This window comes from Dama dama, chromosome 15, assembly GCF_033118175.1.
Source record: "Dama dama isolate Ldn47 chromosome 15, ASM3311817v1, whole genome shotgun sequence".
In the NCBI taxonomy this organism is placed as follows: domain Eukaryota; kingdom Metazoa; phylum Chordata; class Mammalia; order Artiodactyla; family Cervidae; genus Dama; species Dama dama.
In genome coordinates this window covers 71,366,976-71,383,797 of record NC_083695.1, presented here as the reverse complement: position 1 = coordinate 71,383,797, position 16,822 = coordinate 71,366,976, and the positions used below count along the sequence as shown (strand labels likewise).

The 16,822-nt window shown below is 43.2% G+C and overlaps 1 protein-coding gene across 8 annotated transcripts in view; it reads right to left on the bottom strand.

Moving 5' to 3' along the window:
• Positions 1-16,822, bottom strand: part of CFAP58 (cilia and flagella associated protein 58) — a 128,100-nt gene that overhangs the window by 110,476 nt on the left and 802 nt on the right. For 3 of the 8 annotated variants that reach the window (XM_061162570.1, XM_061162569.1, XM_061162568.1), the window contains exons 2-4: positions 13,250-13,377; positions 10,058-12,665; positions 9,206-9,295 (exon numbers count right to left, since the gene is read on the bottom strand). In XM_061162570.1, coding sequence (XP_061018553.1) covers positions 9,206-9,283 — 78 coding nt within the window. In that variant the 5' untranslated portion in view covers positions 9,284-9,295; positions 10,058-12,665; positions 13,250-13,377. Of the gene's footprint in view, positions 1-9,205; positions 9,296-9,516; positions 9,997-10,057; positions 12,666-13,249; positions 13,445-16,822 lie in introns of those variants that run through there. The other 5 variants (XM_061162574.1, XM_061162575.1, XM_061162571.1 and 2 more) reach the window with 4 other exon arrangements.

Genomic DNA, 16,822 nt, shown 5'->3' with positions numbered 1-16,822 from the left:
CAGGATTTCAACATGAACTGATCAGAAAGGAGCTGTGATGTTCCTTCATACAACACTGATTTGGGTGTGTATTATTAGCCAGGCACTGTTCTAGGTGCTGAGAGTAGTGGGGAAAAGGGAAAAGAAGAAAAGAGTTGCAGTGAAAAATGAGGCTGCATGGACATGAAGACTTATGAAAGCAAAAAGTGAAGTTGCTCAGTCGTGTCGGACTCTGCGACCCTGTAGACTGTAGCCTACCAGGCTCCTCTGTCCATGGGATTTTCCAGGCAAGGGTACTGGAGTGGGTTTCCATTTCCTTCTCCAGGGTATAAAAGCAAAGGTGAGGAAAATTTGACTGAGGTCAGGTGAAAAGAAAAATAGATGAAAAAAATGACAGTAGATTATGAAAGGAAAGAGAGACTGGAAAATAATCAGTTTATAGTATTGATATCTGGGGCTTACATAGTGAAAATGAAGAAGAATGAAATAAACCAAGAGGACTACTGGGGGGAGAAAAGGAAATAAAGAAAAAATTAAAGAACTAGAAAGAACAGGAGGAGGAAATGAGAAGAAAAGAGGTATGAATGAGTGTGGGTACTGAAGGTAAGAAATTTGGCCTTGTATGGACAACAAACACATGAAAAAAAGCTCAACATCACTCATTATTAGAGAAATGCAAATCTAATACAGTGAGGTATTACCTCACACCAGTCAAAATGGCCATCATCAAGAAATCTACAAACAACAAATGCTGAAGAGGATGTGGAGAAAAGGGAGCCCTCTCACACTGTTAGTAGGAATGTAAATTGAGAGAGCTACTGTGGAGAACAGTATAGAAATTCCTTAAAAAACTAGGAATAAAACTACTATATGACCCAGCAATCCCATGACTGGGCATATACTCTGGAAAACCATAACTCAAAAAGATCCATGTTCCTCTATGTTCATTGCAGCACTATTTACAATAGCTAGGACATGGAAGCAACCTAGATGTCCATTAACAGATGAATAAAGAAGCTGTGGTACACATATACAATGGAATATTACTCAACCACAAAAAAGGAGCAAATTTGAGTCAACTGAACTGAGGCAGATGAACATTGAGCCTATTATACAGAGTAAAGTAAGTCAGAAAGAGAAAAACAAGTACTGTGTATTAACGCATAAACATGAAATCTAGGAAAATGGTACTGATGAACCTATTTGCAGGGCAAAAATAGAGACACAGATGTAGAGAATGGACTTACAGACACAGCAGAGGAAAAGGAGAGGGTGGGACAAATTGAGAGAGTATCAATGTCACATATACACTACCATGTGTAAAACAGACAGCTAGTGGGAAGTTGCCATATAACACAGGGAGCTCAGCCCAGTGCTCTGTGACGATAGGGGTAGGGGGTGGGAGGGAGGGAGGCTCTAGACGGAGGGGATACATGTATACTTCTGATTGATTCACATTGGTGTACAGCAGAAACCAACACAACACTGAAAAGCCATTATCCTCCAATTAAAAGTAAATTTTTTAAAAAAGAAAGACATTTAGCAGGATGGATGAGAGTGATGGAGACTAGAGAGGGAAGCAGATGGAGAGTATGAGAGGGATTGTATGGTAAGGAGAGAGAGCTATTGACCATAGGAAGATGGAATTTGCAAGGGCAGACTAGGTGTGGAGGAGATGGCATGATGAGAGGATGTGAAAGGTGTAAAGGAGACCAAAGAAAGAATTAGAACAGGGGTATGATGATAGTGAGAGAAGCTGGGACCAGGCCTGGCTTCATGGGTGTGTCAATTATTCAGTTGCAGGAGCCTCCTTACTAAGATGTGCTCCACCCTTGGTTTACTATTCTGCTCAAACCTGTTAATTTTCTTTTTTTAACATGAGACTCTGCATTTTCATTTTTCCTTGAACCCCACAAACTATGTAACTGATCCTGGCTGGGACTGACCATGTGATGAGAGAGACTGGGAAGGTCTCTGATGGAGTGATGAAGGATTTGAATTAGGGCCATAATGGATGAGGACTGTGACTGGCAAGTGAGGACAGGGATCTGAGGTTGTCCAGGTTATAAATGAGGGTGCTAAGGAACAGGCCGATGGACAGGGGAGCAGGGTGTGCTGCAGTCCATAGGGCCATAAAGAGTCCGACAGGACTTAGCTCCTGAACAACAGCAATGGACAGGCAAGGGGTCACTAAACAGTTGCAGAAATAACCTCACATCAGTGAGGCTGAAGTTGGAGTGTGTTACAAAGTGGGGGAGTGAAAGGAGGCCATGAGATATTAACACAGTGGTCAGTGACAGCACAGGGCCATAGTGATGGGCTGAAATGAGTCATGGGTGATCAGTTGATAAGGAATCATGGTGTGACGTGGTCAGTAAACAAGGGTGACACTGGATATTTATGAGGCCTTCTTCCAGGTTTCCCCATTCAGCAAGACATCAATATTTCTGTGTGTATCTCTCCTGTGGTTTCACCTTTCAACTCAAAATCTAGGAGTGGGGGCCTGTCATGTGTGAGGGGGGAACTTATATAAGTCCTACCGCACTTTGCACCACGCCAGTCTAACAGGGTGGGGTGGCGTGGGGGAGGGTGTCCACCCAATGGAAGGAGGGGCAAGGAATAATGGACCCAGCGCCAACGGGAACCGCAGAGGGGGCGGTAGCGAGTGAGGTTGTGGGTGGGGATAGGATGCTGACTGAGGGACTATTCGGAATCGGTGGATGTGACACGGGATAGCAGAAGAGAGACGAAGGGGAGGGGTCGAAGGAGAGGCGACAGAGAAGGGGGCGCTGACTTCTGACCTCGGCCATCCTGGCGCGCTCTGCGGGTGGCCTCAGGCAGCTGTGGAGATCGCGGAAACTGGGCCGCAGGCTGAGAAGGGGGCCCGAAACCCGGCTCTCCGCGCGTCCCCCGGTCTCCTGGCAACCGCCTCGCCCGCTGGGGGCGCTAGCGAAGGTTCGCAAGGGGCGGCGCCTCCGAGGCGGGCGCCTGGGCCGTGCCCCGCGGAGCCGCGGGGGCATCCTGAATGGGGCGGGACCAGCGCAAGGAGCCGCGGAGTCTCGGAGCGGCTGGGAGGAGTCCCGGCGTGTGCGGAAGTGAGCAGTACCCAAGGCCAAGGACACTCGGGTTGAGACCCGGGATTAGACCCGGGAGCCGGTAATGGAGAACCAAGGACTGACGCTTAGAAGATGTGGCTCAGAGGGTTTGAATGAAGGAAAGCCCGGCAGTCTCTCTCTGCCTTCTGTCACAAAGTGACTCGGTCACGGGAGCAGGAAATATTCTCGGTTCGCGTCAATTCCAGCCCTTGTGAAGCAGCTACTGTGTGCAAGACATAGGGTGGAGGGGGTGAGGGGGAAGAGAACTAAAGCAGAGGAAACACAGACCCTGCCCCCAAAGGCTGTAGTCACTAGTGGTGAGGAAAATAGGGTGCAGAGGTGGAGGCACCCTGAAAAAAATACGTGGAGCCACGTCCTGAAAATCTGCCTAGTATCTGATTTCTCTCTTCCTCCCTGTCCCTCCTCCTCCACTCCTTTAGACTTCAGGTGCAGGGTTGGAGTCTTAAACTCTTTAATTAAAGACCTCTCTCTTGTTTCCTTTTTCTCATTTTCCCCACACCTCAACTTCAGCCTCCATAGGAATTCATGCTACTGTGCTTGGGTATATGGGCTTCCCCGGGGGCTCCCACCTGCAATCCAGGAGACCTAGGAGACGCTGGTTGGATCCCTGGGTGGGAAAGATCACCTGGGTAAGACCATGGCAACCCACTCTAGTATTTTTGCCTGGAGAATCCCATGGACAGAGGAGCCCAGCAGGCTACAGTCCATAGGGTCACAAAGAGTTGGGACAGGACTGAAGGGACAGTCGGCACACACATGCCTGGGTATATATTTTTGAAAAAATGTATAGCATTTTCATTACTGCACGTTTTTAATTGTAACAGTGGTATTGGACTTTAATGATCATCCTGTTTTCTAGTTTTCACTCAGCAATCTTTTTAAGGTTCTGTCCCTGTTTTGTAGGTGTTGTAATCCCAGTTCATTGCTTCTTATTGTGGCACTGCTTTCTGTGTTGGACATCCTTACCTTTTACTTTCAGCCCCACAGTGCTGGACACCAAGGCTGGCTCCACCTCTCCAATATCATAAACAATGCAGCTATGGTCATCCTTGTCAGTGGTCTTTTATGGACCTATGAACAAACTCCTCTGAAATATATGCCTAGGAATGAAATTGTTAAAACCAAAGGGGATACACGAGGCCATCATATTCAACTTGTCCTGCACAGATGCATCCAGCCAGCCAGCCAGTGGGGGCTGAAAAACAGACCCCTCCTTCTTGCCCATGTCATGCCCATGCTCTGCTGGAGGAAGATATGTCCTTTCCTTTCCACCAAAGTTTTGTTCCTTAGTCAAGCTGTGAACCTACAGGCTGTGATTATCCAGAGGGTATGCCCTCTTCAAATTCATACTGTGGTGGACAGTATTTTCCAAAGGCACAAAGGTGCCTAGTAGCCTGGCAGAAGCCCTGGGTACTTGACTTCACCAAGTACTGCTAGATGGCACACCAGAACTGCTGCCCTATGCCACATTCCAGGGTGTCCCCTACTCCCACCCTTACCAGCATGCAGTGGTTTATTTATTCATAAATAGTCATATAGTGTTTACTAAGTGTCAGATACTATTCTCAGGGCCTTACAAATACTGATTCATCTAATTAGCCAGTTTCCTAATTTGTGTCAGTATCATGGAATTCATGTCAGCACATTGTTTTAATTTGCATTTCTCTATGAGTGAAATTGAGCAGTTCTTCGTACATTTATAAGCCACTTGGGGTCCCCTTCTGTGAATTGCCTATTTATAGCCTTTGCCTATTTTTCTATTGCTCTTTTTTATTTGCAAGAGGTCTTTGTAACATCTAGACATTAATCTACTTTCAAAGACTGGCCATGTTGCTTGTGATATCCTTTGTAGAAGAATAATCTTTAATTTTATAGCCCTTCATCCTCTTTATGCTTTTTAGTATAATTTAATAAGTCCTTCTCAATCCCAAAGTTATAAATATATTCTCTATCATACTCTTCTGTTAGCTTACTAATTTTACTTTTACATGTCTAGTTTAATCCATCTGGAGCCTTTCCCTTCTCCAGGGAATTTTCCCAACCCAGGGATCAAACCCAGGTCTCCTATATTGCAGGCAGATTCTTTACCAGCTGAGTCACAAGGAAAACCCAAGAATACTGAAGTGGGTAGCCTATCCCTTCTCCAGTGGACCTTCCCGACCCAGGGATCAAACCAGGGTCTTCTGCATTGCAGGTGAATTCTTTACCAGCTGAGCTATCAGGGAAGCCCAATTAGCTTAATAATTTTCCTTTTACACATTTAGTTCTTTAATCCATCCATATATGGTGTGAGATAAGGATCCAGTTTTATTTTCCTCAATGGAATGAGTCCATTTTTCAGCATCTTCCCCAAATATAGATGGGTCTGTTCTGAACTCTCCGGTTTATTCCTGTGTCAGCACCACAAGGTTTTATTACTATGATTTTGTAGCCAGTCATCATAGTTAAAGGACAGAACACGCCTCCCTGCTCTGTCAAAATTGCACTGGCTATTCATGAATCTTTATTGCCCCATATAAGTTTTCAGGATATTTTTCAAGTTCCTCATGACAAATGTTAGTTGGAACTTCGTTGAATTTATGAATTAATTTGAGGGAAATTAACTTTTGTACAATGATATCTCATTCATGAACAAAGACTGTGTATGTGGTGGACAAATAGAACAAAATGTGACTGAGCCACAGTGTGCAGGGAAATCGTGAAAGAGGTGGCACATGAAGCTGGAGAAGCAGGTTGAACCAAACTTTAATAGAAATGAGGTGGAGATGGAGCAGGAAACTTGACTCAGGCTGCTTTGTGTTTACAGAAAACTTGATTACAAGACTGGGACCAGCTCATGGGACCACCATAATCCAGAGAAACTCCGTAATAACATTGTTAAAGGTACACAGCCATAAAGAAAGACCTAGCGGGCCCTGGCCACCCATATCTTGTACTGGGTCACTTGTAGAGAACTATGTGTCTTCCCACTGCCTGGGAATTGCCGATGGGACAGTTTCACAAGCAGATGGCCTGCCAAGGTTGCAGCAGTTCAGTGCAGAAAACACTTTTGTTTAAGCAACTACTACAGAACAACAGCTCCCAAGGCTGGCCATAGGAGCCACAGCAGTGAGTAAGACAGTCAATGCCCTTTGGCTTTGGGGGAAAGAAAGAAAAACCTACAATTAATTCTAACATGATGTGATGGTGTCATTTACAACAGATTCTGTTAACAGCAAGCACTATGAGTGCTCAGGGAATCTAGACACTGATACCCGAGAGTATTATTTATCATGTGGAGACAGAAAGACAGAACACAGACACTCGGAACCACTGGAGTGGACGGGAACATGACATCTTTAATTCACAGGAAAGAGATGCAGGAGGACATCAAAAAGGATAGATGAGTGAATGAGAGGATGGGTGGCTTGACAATTTATGCTGATGAAAAAAAAATGCTTTGTGTCCCAATTTTCCAGGTTACAGTCGAAGACTACTCACTACCAGGCTCCCCTTTGTTGCTGTAATTAAAAGGAACGCTAGGTGGCATCGTATTACCAAAAGTCCTCACCTTCTAGAGACTTTGGGAGAAACTCTCCAGACTGGGTCAGCCCCTAATTTAGACAAGAGTGCTTCTGTTAATCTCAGTTCTCACTACACCCACTTAATTTGTTTACTGAGCACCTACTATATCCCTTCGCACCATGGAGACCATGAAGGGATCAAGTCTCCCCTCCCTAAAGGAGCAGAAGGGGAAGTAAAACATGCAGTGACCCCTCCTCCACACACAAAAATCAGTCCAAGACACGATGCAGTAAGCACTGAAATGAGGCTGTCAGGACAGAACATCCTGTGTAATCTGGTCCCGTCAGCTGTCTGCTGCCTTCTCCCACCACTCACTTCTTGCTGCAATAGCTTCTTTTGATTCCTTGGATGTGTCATGTTCTTCCCTGCTACCAATCTGGAATAATCGACCTTCCCTCTTCAACACCTGGCTGACTCCCACCCATCCTTCCTTCAGATCTAACTTAGAGGACATTCCTGACCTGCTCCCAACACCACACTACCTTTTCAAGTACCTCTTTTTCTGCTTCTTGGACCATCCCATAATGGTAATTAACTATGGATTCATGGAAATAGTTGTTTCATATCTGTCCTTGCTGAACCCAAGTTCATGTCCCTAATGCACAGTGAGACCAAACAAACTGAAATATCAGAAGCTCCTTATTTAATGGGCAGACCACGCTCAGAAAGCCGGAACTCCCTGATGATCTGGGGGACAGGGGCAGGCTACAAAGTGTGTGACTTTTTTCTGATTGGTTGGTGATGAGGTAACAAAGGTAGTGTTCCAGGAATCTCAATTATCAACCTTCAGGTTCCAACCAGTCTGGGTTCCTCCTGTTTGTGTTTAGACAGAAGTTACCATCCCCTACCTGGGTGGATGCCCTAGTTCCAGTAGAAGAGATCAGATACATTATTATGTATACCATTTGAGGAGGACCTAGAACCCTGCTTTATGGCTGTGATATTGTTTCTCTTTTGTTTCTGAATTCCCTCCACTCTCCAGTTGGTAACTGTTTGAATCTGCCCTTTAGTACTCAGGGAAGGTCTAGGAGTCTGAAGCCTTTTTCCTACATTTAAGAAAGGAGAGAGAGGCTTTTGTATCCAGGAGGGTCCTGCTGTTTCATCTTTTCTACCAGGCTGTCAAACAACAAGAGAACAAGTATCACTTTCTTTCTTGTTCAGCCTGTCTCTATTGGTGTTATGGGCTAAACTGGATCTCCCTAAAATTCATATGTTGAATCCCTAACCCCCAGTACCTCGGAATGTGACTGTATTTGAGAAATACGGTCTTCGAAGAGGTGAATAAGTTAAAATGAGGCCATTAGGGTGGGCCCGAATGGCCAAATCTGACTCCTGTTCTTATAAGAAAAGGAAATCTGGGCACACAAAGAGACACACAGATGAAAGATACAGCAAGAAAGCGACCATCTGCAAGCCAAGTGGAGAGGTCACAGGAGAAACCAAAACCTCAGACACCTTGATCTGGGATGTCCAGCCTCTAGAACTGTGAGCAAATGTCTATTGTTTAAGCCACCCAGTCTGTGGTTCTTTATGGCAGCCCCAGTAAACTAATACAAACAGCCATCACGCCTCTCAGTACTTAACTATTAAGTGAACGACTATTGAATGAGTTCTGAAATAAGGAAGACCTGTGAAGGATGGATGGTATTAGTAAGGAAAGGTACATGGTAGACGTGGTTCTTAAACTTGACTGTAAGTGATACATGGAGACATGGAAAAGAGAAAGAATCCCAAGTGTGGAAAATAGCACAGGGCAGATTCCAAGGTAAAAATGCAAAAATCCTGCTCCAGGAAGGGTGGGGTCCATATCAGAGACTCGTGGACATCAATGTTGATATGAGGGTCTGGGTGAATGTGGAGCCTTTGGAAGACTAGCAGAAACATATCTATAAACTCAAGAACCAGGGACAGCAAAGGATGCACCCATTTGCTCTGCTAAATAATTTAAGTGTATGATCATGATCTGTAATACATATGCAAAGCCCCTTGTTTAAACCTGGATATCGTTGTTGTTGAGTCACTCAGTTGTGTCCAACTCTTTGTGACCCCAAGGACTGCAGCCCTCCAGGATCTTCTGTCCTCCATCATCTCCTGGAGTTTGCTCAAATTCATGTCCACTGAGTTGGTGATACTATCTAACCATCTCATCCTCTGCCGCTCCCTTCTCCTTTTGCCTTCAATCTTTCCCAGCATCAGGGTCTCTTCCAGTGAGTCAGCTCTTCTCATCAAGTGGCCAAAGTATTGGAGCTTCAGCTTCAGCATCAGACCTTCCAATGTATATTCAGGGTTGATTTCCTTTAGGATTGACAGGTTTGATCTCCTTACAGCCCAAGGGATTCTCAAGAGTCTTCTCTAGCACTACAATTTGAAAGCATCAATTCTTTGGCACTCAGCCTTCTTTATGGTCCAACTCTCACATCTGTACATGACTACTGGAAACCATAGCTTTGAAACCTGGATATAGCACCTCTTGTTTAGCTTCCTTAGGACTTGCTGTGTGCTGTGACTCAGTAATAAAAATAGCATTTTCTGTACATAGTGCTTACCTCTTCAACAGCATTCCATGAGGCCATGAAGTGAAACTCCAGAAAAGCAGAAAGAAACATGGATATGCACCTCCACATGGAAATTCCAGCCTGCAATACAAAATGACTGTGTCCTAAAAGAAACCTAATCCTCCAGTGGATCAGAGGGCTCCTAGAAGCAATTTGGAGGGAGTCTGTGGGGCCTAGAATCCCCATCCAGAAATATGTTCCTCCCACCTCCCCACTCCACCTCTGGCCATAGCTGAAAGGGTCAGGAGTGGAGACTTAACCCACGTGACCCATTATCTTTCCTGGGAATTTATAATTAGTACCAAAAGTTGCAAGTCGCTCATTGTAGAACCTGGAACTGAGTATGTACCACCCAAAAGAGGCAGAGAAAGGCAGGCTGCATAGAGGGAAGAATAAATGAACAAGAAGGGGATGCCACAGGCTCAAGAGAGGAAGGAAGAATTGGGGGAGGGGCTCCCTTGGTTGTTGATGCCTTTTCAGATGCTGGGTGCAGTCCCTGAGGGGGCCCAGCACACCTGCTCTCTTGGTTTCTGCCAGATATTTTGCATCCTCCTAACAAATTCACCTTATTTGTTTGAGCAGCAAGTTTCCACTATTTATCTCCCCACCCCAACCCCACCAAAAGAAAAAGACAAAATAGGACCAACACAGGTCCTATTTGCACAGGCATTGTGATGTCGCTGGATTTAATGTCCATGAAATCTAATCACTGCATTTGGGGCTGAAAACAACATGGAAAAAACTGCTCCAGTCATCAGAGCTTTTCCTCCAGGCTTTTGGGAAGATTAACAGCCCACGTGTTACAGAAAATTGTTATCATTTATCAGATGACCCCATGCTCACCTTAAATGACAAAACAGAGTCCCGGCTGGCTAGTACTCTCCGAAACTGTTTGGGCCATATTTTATTCCTTTAATCTGCTTCTTTTCCACACTGCTGCAGACCTAACTTAACAGAACATTTGCTGAGCATTTGACATCGATTCCCAAAAGGTCTTCATACAAATGCCTCTCTTGATACCCTAGGAGGCAGCAAAGCTCAGGCAGATTTATTAGGAAGATTGAAAGGTCGGGCACAAGGTGGAAGCAGTGGGCAATCTCCACTGCCTGGGATCATTTTTACAAGGAGACTGAGTCACAACCCAGTCATCTTAACTGCCCCTCTCCCACTGGGTCAAATTCCTTCTGGATGTGACTGGATAGGTTAGCTAGCTCACTCAGGGGGTGCTTCTTCCCCAAGAGGCCAGGCCAAGGTTGCAGTTTGATGTCCTACCTAAAACTAATGAAGATTTACACAGACCAACCAGCTAACCTAACCAACTTGCTGAAAAAAACTGAATCGATCCACATAACCTGTTTCCACTACAAATAAACAAATACACTAAATGAATGAAGAAGTAAATAAGAATTCTGAATAAATAGAATTTTTAAAATCACCTTAAGAGAGAGAACTGTAAGCAAAAAAAAAAAAAAAAATCAAGGCACAAATCCCTTTGATGATGGGCCAGTGTTCTTGTTTTCTACTACCCCCTGAAAACATCATATTTTCAAATACCTCTAGCCTTTACATATGCTGGTACCTTGTCTAAAATATCCTATGTCTCCTTTGTCCAGTGAGTTTTTTCAAGAGTCAACTCTGTGCCACCTCCCCAAGGAAGTCTTCCCTTGTTTGGCACACCTTCTCTGTATTACTAGAAAATCTGAGCATCCCTCTATCAATGCACTGTATTGTAATCATGTGTTTATATCTATGTCTGGAAAGGCCAGTCTTTTCTTTAATACATCTATGGTGCTGACCCATAAGAGACATTCAAAACAGAAAGTTTGTTAAAGGAAGGAAAAATGGAAAGAAGGAAGGAAGGGAGAGAGGGAGAGAGGAAGGAAGAAAGGAAAAATAGAATCAGCTTATGCACTCAGGCACACAGCAATCACTCTTGGGACTGATTAGTAACTAGCTAAAACCTATTGGAACATAAACATTTAAGATTCTAAGGTAATTAAATAAAATCATCTCCAAGTATACACTAGGCCCTCCAATAGAAATATTAAGTATCTCATTTCTCTTCCCATCTTTGATGCAAGTGTCAAAGAACCAAGGCTCTTCTTTTTAACCACAGGGTTCAATGCACAGTAGGCACTCAACAAAAGTTACCATTTGCTTCTCTTAGCAGTGAAGATAAGCATCTCTAAAGTGAAACTCTTTGCTATCTTAAAGGAATAAATTCTTTCTACCTTGTAGATAGGTTGCTTTATTTCCAATATCTGCTGCCAAATCTACCTAACAAAAAGTGCCTGCTGAGCATCTACTGTGAGCAGGTGTTCTCTGAGGCGGTGCAAGGGAGGCAAAAAACCTCCACACCTCCCCCTCCAGTGCTACCAAAGGAACCCGAAACACAGCATAAGCTAAAGAGGACAATGCAAACAACCAGGATGGTAGAGACCAGCCTAGAATACCATTGTGTTTTAGATTCTAGCACCATAATCTGCAAACTAGGTCTATAAAGAACCAGATTAAGAAATATTTTGGCCTTCACCAGGCCACACATTTTCTGTAGTAGCTATTTTCACTCTGCCATAAGCACAGAAGCAGCCACAGAAGAAACATAAATGAATGGGCTTGGTTGTGATCCAAGAAAACCTTATTTACAGAAACAGGTGGCACTCTGGAGTTGGCCTGCCAGCCAGAGTTTGCCAACTCCTGATTTAGCACAATTCCTGGCATATAGTAGGTGCCCACATATCGAATGAATGAATGAAGGAGGGAATGAAGATTTTTCTAAGGTAACGGCATGGTGATTTGTCTTAAAGCGTTCATGTACCATCATTAGACATTAACTACAAGGACAGCAATGAATACCTCCTGACCAGAAATACGCTTGATAGAAATTATCTGACAGTCTTTCCCACTCCAAGTGGTGTCTGTGGATGGAAACTTAACAAGTAAAACCACTAACAGCTTTCATAACAGAGATGTGAACCAGAAGATCAGTTTAAAGAGGTATTTTTTCCAAACCACAGATCATGACTCTTGAGTAAGTTGTAGCCTGCGTTTTTTTTTTTCAAAAAAGGATAAGAGATGCAAGGAGAAAAAGAAGAGGGAATACACCAGGGTCTATTACATGTAGTAAGCATAAGGATTGCGTCTAAGGTAACTGTCTTTCACTTGTAAAGTACTTGTATGTGAGAGTATTCACATACATGGTAGAATACATGGTAGAATGTATTTCCAAAAAAGGTTGGGAAAATGTTCTATTATAATCTCATTCTATTATAATCCCATTCTTGGGGAAATTCAGTGTATTTGTACATTTGAAGGGGATTTACTTCTTCATAGCAAAGTAGTTGAAGGCAAGATTCTGGAGCAAATTTCCTGGTTCAAGTCCTGACTCTCACTTGTTAGCTGTGTGATCTTGGATAAATTAATTAGCTTCTCTGGGCGTCAGTTTCTTTACCTGTGAAATGGGAATGCAAATGATACCTATTATTGTTGTTTAGTTGCTAAGTCATATTTGACTCTTTTGTGACACCATGGACTATAGCCCACCAGGCTTCTCTGTCCTTGCGATTTCCCAGGCAAGGATACTGGAGTGGGTTGCCATTTTCTTCTCCACAGGATCTTCTCAACCCAGGGATCAAACCTGAGTCTCCTGTGTTGCAGGTGGATTCTTGATCGCTGAACCACCAAGTCTTTCCTACAATGCCTATTACGGTTATTATGAGAATTAAACAAGTTATCATATGTGAAATGTTTAGAGCAACATCTAACACAGAGTATAAATTTTAGCTATTATTATGTGGCCTTCCCAGGTGGCCCTAGTGATAAAGAACATGCCTGCCAATGCAGGAGACATAAGAGACGTGGGTTCGATCCCTGGGTTGGGAAGATCCCCTGGAGGAGGAAAATGGCAACCTGCTCCAGTATTCTTGCCTGGAGAATCCCATGGACTGAAGAGCCTGGAGGGCTACAGTGCATAGCGTCAAAGAGTCGGACACAACTGAGGCAACTTAACACGTACACATGTATGCTGTCACTAACCAATAATGTGACCTTGAGTACATGACCCAAATTCTCTTGGTTTCATTTTTGTTGGTAAAAAGATCTCCAAAGGCCTTGCTGGCAGCAACATTCCAAGAAGGGATAGGAAGTGGTTTCCCAACACAAACCTGGAGGAAAGCAAATGCAAATCATCTGTCCTGTACAACGACACGTTGGAGGTCTCAGCAAAGCAGCCTGTTTTAGAGAAAAAACCCTGTAAGCCAATTTGTTGTTATCTCGCAAAACTGCATGCGCAGGTGAATTCAGGATGGTGAGAGATTGACCAAATCAAGGGAAAAGCTCTTCTTTCCATCCATCAGACCCTGCATGACTAGCATTGGCTTCCTGTCGCTTCCACTATCATGTATTTTATTCCAAACACTGTGATAACCACAGCTGGGGGTGAACAGGACATCTGTCCCCACGTTTGTTTGGCTTTTTTGTTTCCAACATTCCTGGCTGTGAAGTATAGTGTGAGGCTGCTCTGCAATTGTTCTGGGGTTGATCACAAGTCATCTTTCACTGTGGAATTTGAAGCCCCGTTTAGCGCCAAAGATCATTAAAAAAAAAAAAAATTCCATTTACTTTCACACATACAAAAGAAGTCAACAGAAAAACAGGTGAAGTTATTACTGATTACTCACAAACAAAATGGTCAGTAATAACGTTCTGTTTAGCCCCATCTATAATTAAAGAAATGCACAGCAAGACATTGAGATATTTTTTACCTATAAAAGAGGCAAACTAATTAAAGTCAAAAAATAGTCAATGCAGAAAAAGATGCAGGGACACATACATTCTCACGCTTTCATGAGAGTCTAAATTGGTGAAACTTCTTTGCAGGACAATTTTGCAATAAATAGCAAAACAGTAAATATGTATAACCTTTGACCAGCCCTGAAACTAGGAAGGTATTGAACAAAAGCAGCCTATATAGAGACTTCTCCTTTGAGAAAAATAAAGCCCTATCTGTTTAATTTCTTATCTTAGACACACATAAAATTATAGTCAGGTAATCTATTCCTTGTAACCTAACACATTCCTAATTGACAAATCTAAAAAAGAGGAGGGGGGTGGTAAGAGGACATTTTATCTTGCACTAATTTTAACATTTCCCAATTAGCATAATATTGGCTTTGGAGAAGAATTTCACTCTCTACTTTTATCATAGTACAGAAATGTTTATCTGTATTTTGATGATGAATTTTTTCTAATGGCTTTTCAGATCTTAGTGATGGTCTTTCAGTTTTTCATTTTTGATCTATTTGTGATGTAACATTCTTTTGATGTGCTATGGAATCCTGTGTTAATATTTTATTTAGAATTTATAAAACAGTATTCACAAGTGAAATTAGTATGTTACTTTTCTTTATTTCCCCCTTTTTAATGAGTTCTTTTCATTGGATTTTTGCTGGATATATTACCACTGACTTAAGAAAAAAAAAGAATTCTGCCCATAGAGGGTTTTTAAAATGTAAATGACTAAAATTTTATTTCTAAATATTATGTTTGTACTTTTCCAAATCTGCCCTATTTTTTCATAGTGGTATGTTCTATCCTTCCGTCTCTGTAATTATGCTGAACATAACTATTTTAGTCTTTTTCAAGTTGTTCTACTGCCTCAAGTTCTTAAGGAGCTAATTCTCCTGATTATCACCAATCCAGTCCCTCATGTGGTTCATTTCCTAGTTGGGTTTATAATTTCTTATTATAAACTCTATCTCCAATGGGAGTTTTTTAATTTGTCAGAGATCAGAAAAAAAATTGTGTTTTGCATTTGCTTCTGACAGGACTGGGGGATTCATCACTTTGGAATCAGCTTCTGTATTCTCTCTGGACTCCAGGGTTCTCTCAACACATGGGTAATATTGGGACCTCACAACTAATCATGGCAAAGGCAGGCTAGTGGTTTCAGTCTCTATAGCACATATTTTAAAATTCATCCAGAGGCCCCAAACAAACCACAAACTTCTTTGGTGTGGCCCTGGAAGAGTGGGAGACTTTTTTCTCCTAAGATCCTTCCCAGGGTGTCAGCTTTAGGCAGGAGTCTCAAGTCCAGATCTCTGCTTTTCTAGAACCCAAGGTTTGTTTGGGTACCAACCCCAGTCCTTAGCCATTTGTGCTCATATTCATGTCAAACCATTCATAACCCTATTTGCCTTTGGGTTCCTTCTTCCTGTCTCACACCAAGTGATCCCCCTTTCTTTCTTTCAATTGTTGATTTTTGACCCAGCATTTCTGTATTCAGCAGAGGTTCCCCGAATTCTTGGCCCCTCACATTCCCAGAAGTTGAATCTTTGTACATTCCTGTCTTTTTAAAATATTTATTTTTAAAACTTTACTTACATGGCTGTGCCAGGGCTTAGTTGCAGCATGCAGGACTCTTCATTGTGACATGCAGGATCTTTTTTTTTTTTTTTTTTAACCTGTAGGATCTTTTTTTTTTAACTTGGGCTTTCCTGGTGGCTCAGTGGTAAAAAAATCTGCCAGCCAATGCAGGAGACATGGGTTTGATTCCTGGGTTGGGAAGATCCCCTGGAAAAGGAAATGGCAACCCGCCCCATTCTTGCCTGGGAAATCCCACAGACTGAGGAGCCTGGCAGCAGTCCATGGGGGTAGCAAAAGAGTTGGACCAATTTAGCAACTAAACAACTTGGGATCTTTAGTTGTGGCATGCAAACTATTAGCTGTGGCATGTGGGATCTAGTTCCCTGAGGAGCCATCCAACCAGGGCCCCCTGCACCGGGAGCTTGGAGTCTTAGCCACTGGACCACCAGGGAAGTCCCTACACTTTCCTGTCTTTTAAAAACCTTTTCTAGAATAAGCACAAGGTGTTATGGAAACTACATAGGGGAGGGGAGTGTCTAACCCAGGCGTGGGGTTCAAGGAAGACTTCCTAGAGAAGATATCACCTATTTGGAGACCTTAAGACTGAGCACACATTAGTGATGCAAAAAAAAAAAAAAAGTGTGTGTACATGGGGGATGACAGGTTGGAGGAAGAGGTGGCGTGAAGGTTGCAGACAGAAGATAGAGCCCATGTGAACATCCAAGGGGGAAAAACAAACCTCATATCACATTCGGAGAAGCACAAGTTCCAAGAACTACAAGAAGTTTGGTATGGAAAACGGAATGAGATATGTGTTTGGTAAGATAAGTATTAAAAGAGGCCAATTCAAGAACGACTCATGTGCCTAGATAGGAAAGTGGACTTAATGCTGAGAACAGAGTGGTGCTGAAGGTGACCACGAGGTCGCGGAGAGTGAAATCAACAGGTCTGAAAGAAAAACAAATGTAATAGATTTGTTGCCCCATCAGTAAATATAAACCACCCTTAGAAAATGCTGAAACAACTTCGCATATAGGACAATCCCAGAGGGCATTCAAGCACTATTCTTGGCATTCTACCCTACATAATATAACCCTGATTTCTACTGGAAGGATTACAAGGCAGGGTAGTGGTGCTCAGTCCAGGGTCCCCGCCTCCCAGGAATTTCCCCCCCTACTTGGGGGATGGGTGGCTCACCCATCCAACTGGCAGACATTTTCAAAATCACCACCCTTTCAGGAAGGT